The sequence below is a fragment of the Rhinatrema bivittatum genome, chromosome 3, assembly GCF_901001135.1.
Source record: "Rhinatrema bivittatum chromosome 3, aRhiBiv1.1, whole genome shotgun sequence".
Taxonomy (NCBI): Eukaryota; Metazoa; Chordata; class Amphibia; order Gymnophiona; family Rhinatrematidae; genus Rhinatrema; species Rhinatrema bivittatum.
Window position 1 is genome coordinate 576,067,203 of NC_042617.1, and position 19,492 is coordinate 576,086,694.

The window sequence follows — 19,492 nt, forward strand, 5'->3', positions numbered from 1 at the left end:
GCATGTTATAAAATCCAGGGTCGGCGTGCGCAGGGGGTGCACAATTGTGCAACCTGCGCGCGCTGAGCCGAGCAGCCTGCCTCCGTTCCCTCTGAGGCCGCTCCGAAATCGGAGCGGCCTCAGAGGAACCTTTCTTCTGGCACCCCTCCAACCTTCCCCTCCCTAACCCACCCCCGAGCCCTAACTAAATCCCCCCCCCTACCTTTGTTGAGAAAGATACGCCTCCCCAAGGATAGGATAGGACTTCCTAACCCCCCTAACTAAATAGCCTCCCTTTTACCCTTTTAACCCCAACCCTTAAAACCCAGCTGACCAGCCTAGATTATTTAATTTTACAACTTACATGCCATCCACAGCAGAAGTAAAGTTATTTGCTAAGGGATCCGGCATGCACTTGTGCACATAGGTATTTACCCACTGGGGTAGATTTTTAAAGTTATGCGCAGGTGTAGATTTGTTTGCGCAACCCGGTGGGAACAAATCTACGCCCGATTTTATAGTGCGCGCACGGCAGCCTGCTGCTGGCGCGCCATTCCCGGCCCGGGGGCTGGTTCGGAGGCCTCAGCCACGCCCCCGGAATGCCCCCAGGCTAGCACCACGCCCACACCCCCAGAATGCCCCCAAATGCCACACCGCCCCCAGCCCCACTGACACGCCCCCCCCCAAGCAAAGCCCCAGGATTTACGCGTGTCCCGGGGCTTTGCGCCCGCTGGCGGCCTATGCCACATAGGCGCAGCGGCTCGCAAGTCCCCTGCGTGTGTAAATCCGGCTGAATTTACACGCACAGGGCTTTTAAAATCTGCCCCACTGGTTTTATTTTAAAAAAAAACCTGGAATGCCCATGCCTTGCCCAAACCATGTCTATGCCCCATTTTTAAGAAAACATTTTTGTGCAGCCTGCGCGGGTGCAACTTCTGCATGTATCTCCTGTCTTTAGTGTATATACAGCTTTTAAAATTCATCTTTATGGGAAGTCTATGCAAGGAAGTAAGAAGGTGGCAAATCCGTGGGTGATGAAGGAGGGTGAAAATTAAATAGATGGTTGAGTTTTGAAAAACCTTACATGGAAGAAGCAAGAAGAATTTTGCAGTAGTATAAAGGAGGCAGCAGTATACTTCAGTGGAAAAGCAATGGACATATTTTACATGTATTATAAGCTTGGTGAATGAGGAAAGAACAGAGGTTACATGTGTCAGGAACATACGTTAAAGAAGGGTGAAAGAATTAGGGAATACTAGAGGATATGAGTAGCATTTTGTCAACACCAGGTAGTGACATATTAATAGAAAATGGAAGCCAGTCTAACATTATTTGGACAACTAAATTTTGTCTTCTTTACAGCAATTTCTGTTAATAATGGTACCAGCTCTTAACGAAACACTAAAACAACTTGGGAGGTTGTCCAGTTGGATCCTTTTCATACCACCTTCCAAAAAGTGTGATAGTTAGAATTGGTTTGGTGGATATTCTGCTTTTACTTATCAGACGGCCATCAATTAATACCTAAAAAGAGAAAAAGAAAGGTAAGTGCCTACGGTTAAAGTGGAACATCCATTCATTTTACTTCCTACGCAGGTTTCAAGAAAAGAATATCAGAGATCAATGTTGGGGGAGCTACCTTTCCAAAATTAAAACATTTCTATGTGTTTGAATCTGAAAATTAAACCAGATTTTGGAAATATTCAACCTGGTGCTAAATTTTGAAAGTCAAAAATTATCCACTGGCCGAACTGGGATTTGTGTGGGAATGACATTAAATAAAGGAACGTCCTTTTAACAATGCCGTTTTACAATATATCTGCAATCAGTATGGATGTGAATTCATTTTGTTTCATTTCATTACTTTATGGGCCAGATTTTCAAAGGGATATGTGCGTAAGATATGCGCGTGCATCATCGGGGGCGTTCCAGGGGCATGGCCGCGGCCTCCGGACCGGACCACGACGCGCCAGCGCGCGCAAGTTAAGCCTGCCTCGGACAGGCGTAACTTGTGCAACAAAGGTAGGGGGAGTTTAGATAGGCCGTGGGGTGGGTTAGGTAGGGGAAGGGAGGGGAAGGTACGTGGGGGTGGAAGGAAAGTTCCCTCCGAGGCCGCTCCAATTTCAGAGCTGCTTCGGAAGGAACGGAGGCAGGCTGCGCAGCTCGGCGTGCGCAGGCTGCCGATTTTGGGCAGCCTTGCGTGCGCCGACCCCGGATTTTAATGGCTTCGTGCGTATCTATTGAAATCCCGCGTACCTGACCCCCCCAAGCTGGCCAAAAGTTCCTTTTGGGTGCAACGAGGGTCCCGGAGCGAACGCGCGGGGAATCACGTGACGCCGCGACACTCCGACGTGACGCCAACGTCACGTGCTCCTCGCAAAGGAGTTCAGAAATGGCGTCCTGACTCCCTGCTGTACCACCAGGGAGTTTTGGTAAGTCTTGGGGGGGGGGGGGATCAAGGAGGGTGAGGGGTTTAAATTTTTATTTGCACGTATGGACATAGACTCAACTTATGGAATTCTCCATATGTCCATATTGACCGAAATTGACCCCCCCTTTCGACTTATGGACTTATGAACATAAACTTTTGGTCTGCACATCTCTAGTAGCTAGCTTTCTACCTGACTGTAGGAGGGGGCCATAAGATAAGCTTGGGAAAAAGTCTTCCCCTTTCCCTCTCCTATCTTCTAGATTTTATATTGACTGAAAGAAGAGAACCTCAGGCTTGTACTAATACCCTCCTCTGATACCAGTGGTTGCTGCTTCAGCAGGTGATTCTGCATACCAGCATTTGAGTTGCCCTACTTACTTCCCTTGACCAATATCCTTACTACAGTGAATTCACTGTGCAAAAATTGGGTTCTCCCTCATTATAAAGTGCCTCCAGATCAGGAATGTCTCCCATGATCTCTTCTCTACATCTTTGGTGGTCGATGCTGGCACTGGAATTGAGATTAAGGGTGCACCCTAAAAATAATCATTCAGATTTCCTACCTATGTGGCCTGCTCTCATCACCATCAGTATCATCTGTCTCCCCCATCACTGCACTGGAGGATAAGACAATACTGACTAATCCTTGAAAATTTTCTTCAGCTACTAGCTCTTCAATTTAAGATTCACTGAATCCCTGATAAGATTCATCAGAATCAGTTGTTGAAAATACTGCATCCATTGCCTCAGAAGCAGTAACTAATGTAGAATAGTATGCTGCTGGTTTTGGCTGCTGCAATTTTGCTGCCCCCGTCCATGCCCCTGCCCTGCTACTGTCAGTCTTGGGTGGCTCTGCTGCCTTTTCTCTCTGTTCCAAAATGCAAAGGAGATGAACAGGCGTCAGTGGCATATGCTCCAAATTTCAATTGCTTCTTACTTGGACTACCTTCCTCTCCAGTCATTCTGCACATAAAGTCAGTTTTCAATTTAGGAACAGTTTTCAATTTAGGAAAGCCATCCCCGCTACTAAGAGGGGCTGGCTTTACACCAATACCTTTCCCCCTTCTAAGCTGCAAATCTGCCTTTCCCTTCTTTTCATTTTCCTGATATGATAGAATGTATTGAAGTGCACTGCCTATTGTGGGTTTGGATATTACAAAGGAATGTATTTGATAATGTAACTCTACCCCCACTCACAATGTAAATAGCTGTATGTCACATTCACACACCGTCTATGTGCATGCTGCGTGTACTCTGTACTAACAATTTTTTTTTATTGTGGATTGATGAAATAAACACTAACTGAACCAAAATGTCTGGCAGCCTAGTAAGACTCTTTTCTTCTGTCTTCAGCATGCTCACCTCACTGATTTCAGAGTGAAAGACAAAAAAAGTCACTGCTGCAATCTCCACACCTGCTCCTACCCTAATACTCCCCCAGTGAAGAGAAAAATAAAAAACAGCAATAGTACCACTGCTTTTATCTTTCTGGCACAGTGAGTAAGATTTTTGCCATCAGAAGATAAGTGCTAAAATCCAAAAGTTTCTAGTTTGTTTGTTTTGGGGTTGGGTTTTGTTTTTTTTTTGTTTGGTTTTTTTTAACTTTGAGGAGGCTTCTCCAAACCCATTCTTTTCTAATAACTGCTAGAGAGGAAATACAGAGCTTCTTTCACAAGCTTAGAGTTTATAGTAAGAGTAGATCAGTGTCACCTGATCCAGATAGAAGCTATAGGCTCGTTAAAAAGATGCTGCAGTATGATTTGTCCTCTATGTGGTTTCCTTGCTAAATTGTCTTTTCTCGGCTTTGACCAGGCTGTGAGACCACACAGGCAAGAGATGGTTTCTATAGTTACCTACTCCTGTTTATTTGTTCACACCACAACCATAGAATTGAGTGAGCTATAAACTTGAATGGGAAACAAACAAAAGAGACACATTTTCATCTCATTTGTGGGACCCCCTCCATTTTTTCAGGGGTCTACAAATGAAACAAAATTAGATGTATTAATTGTGTTTTACATCCCTATCATTTACTTGAAGTGCCTTTTTACTCAACAATAAACATGTAACATCATGAAAGATGTGGAATAACTTAAAACTTAGACTTATCTTAATTGTATTTTGGTTTTTCATTTATATCTCTAGGTGTTTGTCCTAAAAGAGATAACTTAGTTGGAAGCTTTTTAAACCAGTGATAGTCACATACCTGAAAGTCTCCAGGTGCCAGCTGAACCCCACTGAGTAAGACCTCTGGGAAGACATAGTTGGTGCTGAATGTGCCACTGAGCGAGAACTCTTCAAACATGGTCAAGCTGTTTTCTGTGGGCTCACCACATGTTGCCAAATTTAGGTTTTTGCATTTCAGCAAGGTGCAAACCTGTATTAAATAGAGACAGAAATCTGTATGAAATAGAAATAGAGATTTGCCTTAAGCCCCACTATGTCTCGGTCTTCCCTCTTCAGTCCTTAAAAATGAATGATCCTCTTTCCTTATCACATGCCTTCTTGAATTGTGCTATTGGTTTTCTCTTCTCATCCACTGTAAGGCTATTCCATGCATCCAGCATTCTTTCCCCAAATACATATTTTCTAATTTTATTCCTAAGTCTACAATTTTTGGGAGTACATTTTTAGTAGGCTGCATAAATTTTCCAGCTGATATGCACCCAAGTTACACTAGTTCTCAAAGTGAACTTACACATGTAAATTCATTTTCAAAATTACCCTTACAAAACTATATACTTGCACACATACATAATTATACTGCCATTTGTGCATATAGTTTTGCCAAGAGAATTTACATGGCTAATTTTAAAATGAAAAAGCATGGGGTAATTTTCAAAAATAATTTATATGCATCAAACTAGGTTTTACACATGTAAATGCATTTTTCTCATGTAAGTGGGGTTTTGAAAGTTGCTACAATATTGTACTACATTTATACATGTAACTCCTTTGAAAATCACATTCTCAGTGTATAAGTCCCTACCCCTATGTAGATTCCACCTCCTGGAATGCCTCTCCCTATCCACATAAAAGCAGGAGGTGATTTTCAAAGGAGGTACACATGTAAATAGAACATACTTTCATAGCAATTTTCAAAAGCCCATTCACATGGGTAAAATGCATGTGTATATAAAACCTATTGACATTTCAATAGGTTTTATATACACAATTTTCAAAAGCAATTTTCAAAAGCCAACTAACAAAAGTAAAGTGCATTTGTACTGTAAAACTCAGTTTTAAGCATGTAAATACTTTTGAAAATCAGGCCCATAGCGCGTATGAATCTAACTTTTTCATGTGTATCAGTAGCACAATTTACTAAAAGATCACTTCTGCAGATAAAGCACTACTTTAAGTATAAGTCCCATTAACAATTAACCTCCTAGATCCCAATGTTATGACCTAGGATTTTCTCTCATTTTAAAAAAGTTGGCTTTTGTGCATTTGTGGCAACATATGGATTTTTAAGTGCACTGTGATTCCTTGCCTTGTTCTGGGACTTTTGTTTTCCCAGATAGAACTCCTTTCTCTAAAGCTTGCCTACAGGTGTGTACTGATATTTGCTACACTGTATTTCAAACTGAGGCTTGGAATGTCTACTCAACTCAGAGTGAGGCTAGGAATGCATGTGGGTGATCCGGGTAACTATAGACCAGTGAGCCTGACTTCAGTGCCGGGAAAAATAGTGGAAACTATTCTAAAGATCAAAATCGTAGAGCATATAGAAAGATATGGTTTAATGGAACACAGTCAACATGGATTTACCCAAGGGAAGTCTCGCCTAACAAATCTGCTTCCTTTTTTTGAAGGGGTTAATTAACATGTGGATAAAGGTTAGGGATGTGAATCGTTTTTGAACGATTAAAATTATCGTCAGATAATTTAAAAATCGTCCAAAATCGTTAGAGTATACGATACAATACAAATGCCCCCGATTTATCATCAGGGGCATTTGTATTGTATCGTTAAATAGGGCGCGGGAAAACCGGCACACCAAAACAACCCTAAAACCCACCCCGACCCTTTAAAACAAATCCCCCACCCTCCCGAACCCCCCCAAAATGTTTTAAATTACCTGGGGTCCAGTGGGGGGGTCCCGGCGCGATCTCCCGCTCTCTGGCCACGGCTGCATTAAGAGAAATGGTGCCGGTGGCCCTTTGCCCTTATCATGTGACAGGGCAAAGGTAGCGCCGCCGCCATTTTGGTTCCTGGCTCCCGACGTCACGCATGCAGGAGATCGCTCCCGGACCCCTGCTGGACCCCCAGGGACATTTGGCCAGCTTGGGGGGGCCTCCTGACCCCCACAAGACTTGCCAAAAGTCCAGCGGGGGTCCGGAAGCGACCTCCTGCAAGCGGGCCGTATTGCCAATATTCAAAATGGCGCCGGCGCTACCTTTGCCCTCACTATGTCATATGGGCGACGGTATGATACAAAATTATTCAGAGTAGTTAAATCACAAGCGGATTGTGATACATTATAGGAGAACCTTGCAAGACCGGAAGATTGAGCATCCAAATGGCAGATGAAATTTAATGTGGACAAGTGCAAGGTGTTGCATATTGGGAAAAATAACCCTTGTTGTAGTTACACGATGTTAGGTTTCATATTAGGAACTACCATCCAGGAAAAAGATCTAGGCATCATAGTGGATAATACTTAAAAATCGTCAGCTCAGTGTGCTGCAGCAGTCATAAAAGCAAACAGAATGTTAGGAATTATTAGGAAGGGAATGGTGAATAAAACGGAAAATGTCATAATGCCTCTGTATCGTTCCATGGTGAGACCGCACCTTGAATACTGTGTACAATTATGGTCGCCTCATCTCAAAAAATATATAGTTGTGACGGAGAAGGTAAAGAGAAGGGCAGCCAAAATGATAAAGGAGATGGAACAGTTCCCCTATGAGGAAAGGCTGAAGAGGCTAGGCCTGATCAGCTTGGAAAAGAGAAGGCTTAGGGAGGATATGATACAGGTCATTAATATCATGAGAGGTCTTGAACGAGTAGTGAATCAGTTATTTACACTTTCGGATAACAGAAGGACTAGGGGGCATTCCATGAAGTTAGCAAGTAGCACATTTAAGTCTAATCGGAGAAAGTTCTTTCTCACTGAACACACAATTAAACTCTGGAATTTGTTGCCAGAGGATGTGATTAGTGCAGTTAGTGTAGCTGGGTTCAAAAAAGGTTTGGATAAGTTCTTGGAGGAAAAGTCCATTAACTGCTGTTAATCAAGTTTACTTAGGGGCGGATTTTAAAAGGCGCGCGAATAGCCTACTTTTGTTTGCGCTCCAGGCGCAAACAAAAGTACGCTGGATTTTAGTAGATACGCGCGGAGCTGTGCGTATCTGCTAAAAACCTGGATCGGCGCGCGCAAGGCTATGGATTTTGTATAGCCGGTGCGCGCCAAGCCGCGCAGCCTACCCCCGTTCCCTCCGAGGCCGCTCCGATTTTATTGTGGATTGATGAAATAAACACTAACTGAACCAAAATGTCTGGCAGCTTTCCTTTGCCCTCCACTCACCTTCCCCTCCCTTCCCCTACCTAACCCACCCGCCCGGCCCTGTCTAAACCCCCCCCTTACCTTTGTCGGGGGATTTACGCCTCCCAGAGGGAGGCGTAAATCCCCGCGCGTGAGCGGGCCTCCTGCGCGCCGGGCCGCGACCTGGGGGCGGGTACGGAGGGCGCGGCCACGCCCCCGGACCGCCCCGGGCAGTAGCCACGCCCCCGTACCCGCCCCCAAAACGCTGCCGACACACCCCCGAAACGCCGCGACGACCGGGCCCGCCCCCGACACGCCCCCCTCGGAGAACCCCGGGACTTACGCGAGTCCCGGGGCTCTGCGCGCGCCGGGAGGCCTATGTAAAATAGGCTTCCCGGCGCGCAGGGCCCTGCTCGCGTAAATCCGCCCGGTTTTGGGCGGATTTACGCGAGCAGGGCTCTGAAAATCCGCCCCTTAGGGAATAGCCACTGCTATTAATTGCATCAGTAGCATGGGATCTTCTTGGTGTTTGGGTAATTGCCTGGTTCTTGTGGCCTGGTTTGGCCTCTGTTGGAAACAGGATGCTGGGCTTGATGGACCCTTGCTCTGACCCAGCATGGCAATTTCTTATGTTCTTCAGGGATTTGTGCAATTTTAATATCCTGTAGTACAATATTTTAAATATTTATTATTCTGTTTAATAAACTATTTATTAGCTTAGTATCTGTGACTGATTGGTGATCCCAGCATTTTTTTGGATTCAGTCTGTAAGTACATTTCTAGGAACTGTATAACACCTAGGCTTGGGGGGGGGGGGGGGGGGTGTCTCAGTGTACCAGGTGATAGTATACAGGCAGGGTACTACCCAGACACAAGTGGGAACCCATTTGGGAGGTTTGAAGTTGTCAGAACAGGGTAATATATGCAAGTGCAGGTGGACCTGAGCAGTCCTTGGCAAGACCCTCCAAATGCCCATAGGGTTAACCCGTAACAGGTGTTAGGAGTAGTACTAACATGTAATATGACAACATTATTTATAGTTTTGTGATATCTCCTATTTAATACCCTCTCCCTCCCTCTCGCTTCTCCTTTAGAGCATTCATATTTTGTCTTTAAGCCTCATCTCATAACACTTTTGGTTCAGACCATCAACATTTTGGTAGCCTTTTTCTGGACATCTATATCCTTTCAGAGGTACAGCCTCCAGAATTGGACAGAGTGGGAGCAATTTCAAAGGAAGTTTTACAAGTAAATGGGTGTTTACTCAAGGAAAGTCTTCCTTTGAAAATTACCCTCATCCATCTGCAGGGAAATTGCACGAATGCCTTTGCAGCAAACATGCTTTTCCCCATGGGGAAAAGAGAATGAACCGGGTCATGTCCTGGGATGAAATAGCTGAGATATTTCAAAGGATTCATTTTAAAGTCCCTGTACATTGTTTGACCTATATACTTTATACCTGAAAAAGATGCAGGTTAAAAAAATTCCCTTAGCACCCACTGCTGCAGATTTCCGTAAAGAAACTGTAGGGAGTTTCCCTTCGACAACTGGCATGTAGGCCCATTAATGTGTGTCGGAGATTGCTCAAAGTAGCCCTTATGACTCCAGATAAGTTCTCCTTTCACTCCTGGTTATGTCTGTCCCTATTCACTCTAGCATTCCTCTGGTTCTAGTAGCCACTGTCTTGTCAGTATAGACTATGGTAGGAGACCAGACAGCTCATCTAATCTTAGTTTTTGGGTACTTGCCGGGTTCTTATGGCCTGGATTGGCCACTGTTGGAAACAGGATGCTGGGCTTGATGGACCCTTGGTCTCACCTAGTGTGGCATGTTCTTATGTTCCTTTTTCCCTGCGTATTATAATATAGCAGACTCTACTTGTCTTCCAGTTCTATCTTCAGTTGCATAGTACTAAACCTCTACTTTGTCTATTCTATGCTTTCTTAAATTTTTGAGGGGACAATTTTCAAATTGTCGACATTGGGACAAAGCCTGTGGGTGCTTTTTACCCATGGACTTTGCACTAAGTTTCAAAGAAAAACTATGCACATACTTTTACTTTAAAACTCGCCATTGGTATTTTACCTTTGCAGTTCTTTCTTATGCGGGAATTTTTCCCCATGGAAAATATTGCTCATAAAGTTCAAAATGCAATCTACACACATTATTTTCCTCCATCAATCTAAACATGCCCCTTAAATGTGGTTAAAAGTATGCACATTGTGCAACATCACATATATTTTCAGCCACTGTGAAAGAGAGCAATTTTTAGATGACCAATTTTCATAGGTAAATTAGGTTTACTTACTGTAAATTGCGTTTGCTGTAGACAGCAGGATAAATTAGCCAACACATGTGGGTGATGTCATCTGATGGCACCAAAACAGACTACTATCTTTTAATTGGTAGAGCTTTTTCTCTACTGAGCATGTGTAGGAATTCACATACAGGCATTGCCTTGAGAGCTCGCTCAGCCAATTTTAGAGCTACTTCTAGCTAGGTAGTCAATCCTCCAGGCAGGCAAGCAGGTATTTAGCATAACTAAATATTCCCTAAGTTACTCCTGAACCAACCTCTCTCCAGCCTCATCATGGCTCCTTGTCCTAGATCTTCCTTCCTACTGAAAAAGATTGACGTAAGTTTATTTATAACTCTAAGGTATTTGACTATATCTGTCAATCTCCTCTCTTTCTTCACCTCTAGGGTATGTATTAGAGATGTGCATTCATTTCAAACAAATGAGTAGTCCAAACCACAGCCCTATGAAAAACCCAACATTTTGGAGTGCTTTTTGTTTTGGCAATTAGTGCACACTATTTGCTGGCATAAAAAAAATATGTGGCCCTGCAATTAAACTGGGGCTGAGGCTTAGATGGCTAGATTGAGACAAACTGAGCTAGGCTTCCCAAGGTCCCTCCAACCCTCTACTCCTCCACCCTTACAAGAATCTTGAGGGAGTATTGAGAGGAGAAGAAGAATGTGCTGATGGCTGAAGAGGATCAATAAGTACTGCTTGCTGGGTAATAAAAGTTTGGGAAGAGGTGAAATTATGGGGTAAATTAATTTTTTGTGTATGTGCCTTAAGTTAGGAAAGGTAAGTAATTGCTTAGGCCTAGATTTATCATTTTGCTATAAATTTCGTATGAATAGCGCCCGTGATAAAAAAAAAAGGGACATGGTTAGGATGATTTGAAAAATAGGAAAAAGCATAAGCACTGGCAAGTTACATATAAAATATTGATAAGACAGGCTAAAAGAGAATTTGAAAGCTGACTATAGAGGCAAAAACTCATAATACATTTTTTTTATATGTATACCTGAAGCAGGAAGTCTGTGAGGAAGTCAGTTGGACCATTAAGATGACTGAAGAGTTAAAGAGACATTTAGGGAAGATAAGGCCATCGCAGAAAGACTGAATAAGTTCTTTGCTTCAAATGTTTACTTATGCCGAAAACTTTATTCAGTGGTGATGATTCTGAAGAACTGAAATCACAGAGAAGCTGGAGATGTAATCAGACAGATTGACAAACTAAATAGTAGCAAATAACCCAAACCAGATGGTATATTCCCCAGAGCTTTGAAAGAACACAAAAATGAAATTGCACATCTTTTACTAGTAATTTATAAGAACATAAATTATGCTATACTGGGTCAGACCAAGGGTCCATCAAGCCCAGTATCCTGTTTCCAACAGTGGCCAATCTAAGTCACAAGTACCTGGCAAGTACCCAAACATTAGATCCCATGCTACTAATGCTGGCAACAAGCAGGGCTATTCCCTATTGATTAAAAGCAGATTATGGACTTCTCCTCCAGGAACTTATTCATTGAGCCCAAAAACTGGAGTGTGGTCAATGTATTCCTGATCTTTAAAAAGGGCTCTAGAAGTGATCTGGGATCTATAGACCGGTGAATTAGACTTCAGTGTCAGGATAATTTGTGGAAACTATTCTAAAGAAGAAAATCACAGAGCATATAGAAATTCATGGCTTAATGGGCCACAGCCAGCATGGATTTAGTGAAAATGTCCCCCACTGAATTGTCTCACCAATCTGCTACATTTTCTTCCAATGGTTAATAAACATGTGGATAATGTTGGGCTGGAGCATATAGTGTATTTGGATTTTCAGAAGGCTTTTGTCAAAGTGCCCCATAAGAAACTCATGAGAAAATTAAAAAGTCACAGGATAGGAGGCAATATCTTATTGTGGATTGCAAACTGGTTAAAAGATAGGAACAGCAACAGAGAAGGAATAGTCAGTTTTCTCATTGGAGAGGATAAACAGTGAGGTGGCCTCAGGGACTGGTGCTTTTTAATACATTTATAAATGATCTGGAAAGGGGAACAATGAGTGAGGTGATCAAATTTGCAAACACCACAAAATTATTCTGAGTTATTAAATCACAAAGCGGATTGTGAAAAATTGCAGAGGAACCTTGCAAGACTGGAAGACAGGGCATCCAAGTGATAGATGAAATTTAAAGTGAACAAGTTCAAAGTGACCCACATGGAGAAAAATTAATCACAACGTAGATGAATGATGTTAGATTCCATATTAGGATTTACCTCCCAGGAATAGGATCTGGGCTTCATGGAGGAAAATACTTTGAAATCCTCGGCTCAGTGTGCGGTAGCAGGCAAAAAAAGCAAACAGAATGTTAGGAGTGATAGGACAGGAATGAAGGATAAAACAGAAAATGACATAATGCTTTTATCATTCCACGGTGAGGCTGCACCTGGAGTACTGTGTGCAGTTCTGGTCGCCAAATTTCAAAAAAAAGATATTTATGCATTGAAAAATGTTCAGAGAAAGGTGCCACCTGCCTCTCGTCAATTCAAACATCCAGATAACTTAGTCCTGTTATTGAATAAGTCTAAAGTTAGCTGGTTATCTTATCAGTCAACTTTAAACTTATCCAGATATATTCAGTGGCACAGCCACACCACTGAATATCCCAGTTAATTTAGCCTGAAAATTGACCTCTAATGTTTATAAATGCTCTTAAATATTGACTATCAGAATGGGTTTGATTTACTCTGAATTGCTAACAGAGACTCTTAAGTCTCCAGTAAATATCTACCAGGCACAAATAAAAATATTACCTGCAAATAATATTCTCCTTCAACAACATGTAGCCCATTAAAAACTCCCAGTACATAAGCTTCGTCGTCTCGCTTCTTCACCATCCGGTAACTCAAATGACAGCACAAGTCTTTCTGGCAAACCGTGAGATCTCCTTCCGCGTCAACAAGCCTAGTGAAGGTGTACAGATCAAAGAAAATGGTGCCATTGAAAACATCAACATCTGGAGAAAAGCTTTTGGCGCTGCTGGCATATGACTTCCAATTGACAACAGAGTTTGAGGGAGAAAGTCTGGGGCGAGAGCTCAGTTCTGAGATCAGCAGCCGGCCATCTTCCGTGTCCATGCTGTAATAATAGTCTACGGGTTTATCCGGGGCATATATTCCACTTCCTGCAAAGGTAATACAGAGCGGTTAAACATCTTGCCATCCTGATATCTTGGCTTGTTCAGGAGGCTTTCCTTTGCTTGTAGAAAAAGAAATCAGATTATATCCTTATGTTGTGCGACACATTTTTTCAAATTTCTATATATAGATAACACTAAATGCATGCACTAGGGCAGTGGTCCCCAACCCTGTCCTGGGGACCCCACCAGCCAGTCGGGTTTTCAGGATAGCCACAATGAATATGCACGAGAGAAAGTTTGCATGTTATGGAGGCAGTGCATGCAAACTTTCTCTCGTGCATATTCGTTGTGGATATCTTGAAAACCCGACTGGCTGGTGGGCCCCCGGGACAGGGTTGGGGGACCACTGCACTAGGGGACTCAGCAATGTAACACTACTACATAACATGCACCAAATGTTAAAATGTGCACATAAGGGTACTAGTATGATACTCTCAGGGATAGGTTGTGTTATTTTTTATGTATTTTTATCATTCAAATAGAATTGAATTATAGTATTTAGCATTCTTAAAAATGGAATTTATGTACTAAGCGTTATTTTCATAGACATAAAATATTAATCTTCAGAAGGCTCTAGGTGGAATTACCTGGCCGGATCCCCCAGGGTAAAACATGTCCCCCACTGAATGGCATACATTGACAATGGCTGGCTGTGGGGGAGGGAGAACGCTACATGGATTTGATTTTTAAATCAAACGATATATTTTCAGGCTCAGAGCTAACAAGCAGGTATTGCAGTGGCAAGGTCTGCATCTACTCTTGTACTCATGAACCTTGCAGATAGTTTTAAAAAGGACAACTACCCAGGCCTTGTACCGCTACGTTAGGGATGTGCATGCATTTTCAGTTCGTACGTTGACAGTGAGGATTGGGTTTTCAGTTTGTTTAATGTTTATTTCCGTTTGGTTCACTTGCTGAACCAAAATAAACATTTTTGAGAAATACAGCAAATAGGAGCCTGCCTCCCCTCCCCCCCCCCCCCCCCCCCACACACACACACACACCCCTCTCCTCTGCCTTAGGTCCCAGGGAACTCTCCCCTATCCATTAGCCATGAACTCTCCAGGCCCCCTTCACTCCCCCATTGCCAATAAACCGGGAATGGGTCCCAAATGGCTGAACTGAGCCAAGCGCAGCTTAGGCCTTCCCCAGGCCCCTCCGATCTCCCCCCATCCCCACAAATAAGCCAGAGGCTTCTCCCAGACCACAATTACCTTTTCCATGGAAGGGGGGGGGGGAGGTCTTCAGCAAAGAAAGGGACGAGAATTAGCCACACTCACTTCTGCCCCACCAATGTCCCTTAAAAAAAAAAAATGGCACCAACTGGCCCCTGAGACCAGCACCAAAGCTTGATGTGCTCTAAATGGAGCCGTTTCATTTTTAAGGGGCCCGAGTGACATGTGATTGCTCCTGCCCTTTTCGCTGAAGACACCCACTGAAGGGGTTAAAGTGGGGGTCGGGAGGTTTCCCAGCCCTGGTTTATTTGTGGGGGTTGGGTGGGTCAGAGACGACGGAGGAGGCCCTGGATGGGCTCGGCTTAGCCCGGCCAGGTAGATACAAGCCCATCTAATTGGCATGGAGGACCACCAGTTAGCCTCTGGTTTACTGGCAGGGGTAAGGAGCAGCCCTGGGACCTGAGGTAAAGACAGAGGGAGTTCTTTTATTTATTTATTTATTTATTTATTTATGGAGAGGGTTAACAAATCAAAAGTATCCAAACATTTTCTGATATTTTCGAGTAAGTCTATTTTCGGTTTGTTCCACTTGGTACGACCCCCAAAAAGAGACTTTTTTTGTTCTGAGAAATCATTTGGTTTATAAATGAATGCACAAGATACTCAAAATTGACCCAAGAATGAGAGAAAACCCTTAATGAATCGGGTCCTCTTGAGTACTGGATGCAGTAGAACAACAGGTTACAAACCGAAGTATCTGGGCCTTCCTTTGATGCACGGGTGCCATCTGTTAAATCACCACTAAAACAATCTTAAAGAGTCTCTAAAGGTGATTGAAAACAGCCACCTAAAACCATCGACCAGGTGCTACCCTCGTCCTTCTGTTCTAATTAAAACAGATTGGGAAACGGTGACAAAGATTATCCAGGCCACTAAACTTGGGGAAAACAATACAAAATGGAAAATTTCAGTTATGGCAATGATGATTGTGTGTGCATACCAGGGAGGTAAACTTTCTAGATATCATAAATGAGAGTTTCATGAAATAGGCATGTGCAGAGGGAAAAATTCATTTTTGTTTTATTTGGGAGGATCTCTTCCCTCGAGTATCAGTTCATGGATTGATTGATTTGTTTTATTTGTGTGAAAAAAAAAGAATCAAACAAACAAAAAAAAAAATCCAAAAAAGAGCACAAAAAACCCCCCAAAACCAAACCATGGTCTCCCTCCCATCCTCCTGGAAAAATGCAGGGACTAGGAAACCCCCCCTGCACCTGCTTACCTAGTCCAGTGGCCAAAGCCTCGGACTTCCATCAGCTGAGGCCACGGTAGGTTGCCGCAGCCTGGGCCTACTCAAGACCGATGCCTCAGAGTAGGCCAGAGCCCGGACCCAGGCCTGACACTGTGGCCCAGCCCAGAAACTCGGGACCAATGAAGGGTCCGTGGCACGGCCCTAGGCCTGATGCCACGACCCAACCCGGAGATGCCTGGGCCTTGGCCTAGGTTAGAGACCAGGCCCAGGCCTGACATTACGGCCCAACTCGGAGACTGAATCCCAACGCTGGCACCTCGCCTAGACCCAGGCCCAAGGCCACAATTCAACCTAGAGGCTGGGTCCCGATGCTGGGGCCTCAGCCGGCGCCCAAACCAAAGCCTAACACTGCCAGGTCCTTGACCCGGACCATAGTCCAATACCATAACCTGACTCAGAGGCCAGATCCCGACATCGGGGCCTTAGCCTGGACCTTGACCTGGACCCAGGCCCAATGTTGGGGCCTTAGCCAGGAGGCTGGGTCCCAAAGCCTGGGCCTCAGCCCAGAGTCAGGCCCAGGCCTCGGTGCCCAGGCTTAGGAGCTCTTCTTCTATCTTCAGTGTTTTAAAAGCCAAATGGCACATTTTGCTGGGGTCATACTGGTAACTCCAGTGCAACTCCAGTGGATGGCGCCATTTCGTTTTCAAGCACTGAAGAAAGAAGAGGACTCAAGAAAAGGAGCTCCCAGGCCAGGGTCTGACCCTGAACAGAGGCCCAGGTGTTGGGACCTGGCCTCCATTCAGTTTGCTGCATCGGGCCTGGGCCAAGGGCCAGACATTGGGACCTGGATTCAGATTAGGTTACAGCATTGGGACTGGGTCCAAGTCGAGGTCCTGGTGTAATGCCTGGGTCCGGAACCTGACCCTCGTGTTGGGTTGTGGCATTTGCCTTGGATCCGGGCCAAGGCCCTGGCATCGGACCCTGAACTCTGGGTCGGGTCACATCATCGGGCCTGGGTCTGGGCCCTGGCATAGGCCGAGGCCCCAGTGTCGGTATCAGGTAATTTTGTTTTTCAGGAATTTTGGTTGAGGCCCCATCATCGGCACCTGCCTCCTGATTTGGGTCTTGGCCTATGCCCTAGGCTAGACCTCAGCTTCGGGCCTAGGCAGAATTGCTGGCATTGCGCTCAGGCTTAGGCTGCAGCCTCTGCTTTGTGCCTCGGCCTATGCCTTAGACGAGGCCTCAGATTTGGGCCAGATTCGGAACGAAGAGCCGTGGCCAGAAAAGGGGTGGGGAGGGCGATAGTGTGCACCTGGCCAAATCACAGCGGTATGTTTTCACCCACCGTGATTGCGGTTGCAACTCACACTATCGCCCCATAGTGCCCCTGCCAAAGGTGAGGTTATTTCTGGCACTACTGCTGGCGATAATGTGTAACATATTATCGCCCACAGTGTTTACGTGCCCAAAATTTTGAAATCCCTGCCCTAACCCCTCCCCTCATTTTAATTTTAACATCATGATGTAGTCGTTATCATGTACGTTAGGGTGGTATCACACACAATAAGCCCTAATGCATGTAATAATGGACCATTGCATTTTGAAATATTACCCTGTAAATTAGGGACGTTCCAGAGGTGTAAATGGGAAGGGGTTGAATTAGCTGGCTAGGTCTGGTCATGCCAAACACTGGTCCTAAAGTTAGCCAGCTAATGTTAAGATAATCAGCTATATTCAATAGTGCAGCTGCACTATTGAATATACCTCCAAAGTTAGCAAAGATAGCCTGATAAACTTATCTGGCTATCTGGACAGTGACTGAATATGGACCTCATAATATATAGCAATGATTATATCACCTACAAAACAACAAGGATGCCTATGTACCAGACTGTGAATATAAATTTAACAAAATACTTAACATGACAAGTGTAATTGTATTCATTATTTCTTACTACTGTAAGCTACATATATGATAATTATCATGGAAAGATGGTACAATTATAGCCAAGTTTAAATGAGGTCACTTAAAAACAAAGTCTACAAGAAACATAATTAAAGCCACAATTCATCTGTATAGAGTCTTTTAGTGTCTTCTGTAATAGTAAAATAAAACATTGAACTGGTGTTATACTCCCACCTAGAGGAGTTGCAGTGAAATATGTTGTGTCAGTTTATCAAAGACCTCAGCATGGTTAGCAATTTGGCTCTGTGATGTACCAAGTGTACAAGTGATTGAGAGATCTGAGGTGAGTAATAAATAAAAGTGGATGATGCCAAGAGCTGAAGATATCAAGAAAACTGTCCTCGTGTGGAACACTCATGCCTAGGTCAGTACTGGCAGCAGCACGAAAGCACTCCCTAGAGGGAGATTAGAGTAGGCAGTCCAGCAATAGATGAATAGAATAAAACACACTATCCATCTGCTGTTTGAACCACACTTTTGCTTTTCCATCAGTTTCTATGTAACAATTTACGTTATGAACGTTTTAATGTGGCTTACTCTGTACCGGGACCTTTCTTCACAGGGGTGCGTTTTCCATTACATATGTAGCATATGCATTGCATTTACCTGTCATATGTTTGCTGGTGTTGTGAAGGTTGGCTGCCAGAAGATTGACTCCCATTCCCATAGCCCATGCGGAGTGGAATTCGATAGCCGTCAGGTGAGGTAGAACGTTCATCCATGCCGTTGGGAAGAGGACAGTGTCCACGTTGAGCCGGCTCACCAGGGCGACAGCTGGATCGTGGAACAGGATGTCGAAACAGATGAAAATGCCAAACCTCCCAAATGGGGTGTCAAAGGTCACGAGCTCCGGTTCCACGGGCTGGTTAAACTGGATTTCGCCCATAAAGAGGTTGTGCTGAAAAATGACATCACCCGGAATTGAACTGAAAAGCTATTCACTGTCAACCACATGTGCACCAACAGCTACGGCCACTTTAGAAACCAAATTAATGCAAATCTCTTGGCCAGCTCCTTTCCTGAATATTTACACTTAATTTTGTTCCAAGATGGTGGCGGTTAGGGAACTTTGCATTGTAATTGAAATATTCCAGAATGAAACAATCCGATTTGCAAACAATTCAGTCATATATGGATTCATTTCAGTAACATCATTTTAATTTATGCATTATTTTGATAAGTTTGGGTTTGTTTGTTGTATATATATATATATATATATATATATATATATATATATATATATATATATATATTTATATATATGTGTGTGTAAGATCTTGTTTTATGGTTTTATTTTCCTCACCTTTTGACTTAAAGTTAATAGTTTAGAATATTTGGACAGAAAGGGGTCTGTTTGAAAACTGATCAACCTGCATACGTTTAATACAAGGACTTTTCAAAAGTGTCCGAGAATCAATTCACAACTAGAACTAAAATTCAAGGGCCTGATTCATCCTCATTTAAGTCTTTAGGAAGGGTTCCAGGGAAACGGTATTTCCAACTCCGGTGAATAAAAGTGATCACGTTCCACATTTAAAAACATCAGCTGAAAGCCTCTGTACATCTCAGGTAGATGGACTTTTGCCCAGATGGATCCTCTGCTTTTCAGTGCAATGAAAACAGGGATGTGCATTTTTTTAAAACAAACAAGGAACCTGAACCAAACGAGGCATATGCAGTTTGGTTTGTGGAAACAAAAACAAAATGGCTT

The 19,492-nt window shown here is 43.7% G+C and overlaps 1 protein-coding gene across 1 annotated transcript in view; it reads right to left on the reverse strand.

Moving 5' to 3' along the window:
• Positions 1-667: 667 nt before the first annotated feature.
• Positions 668-19,492, reverse strand: part of VNN1 (vanin 1) — a 40,354-nt gene continuing 21,529 nt past the window's right edge. The window contains exons 4-7 of the mRNA XM_029596579.1: positions 18,388-18,679; positions 13,003-13,373; positions 4,617-4,787; positions 668-1,503 (exon numbers count right to left, since the gene is read on the reverse strand). Coding sequence (XP_029452439.1) covers positions 1,381-1,503; positions 4,617-4,787; positions 13,003-13,373; positions 18,388-18,679 — 957 coding nt within the window. The 3' untranslated portion in view covers positions 668-1,380. The remainder of the gene's footprint in view (positions 1,504-4,616; positions 4,788-13,002; positions 13,374-18,387; positions 18,680-19,492) is intronic.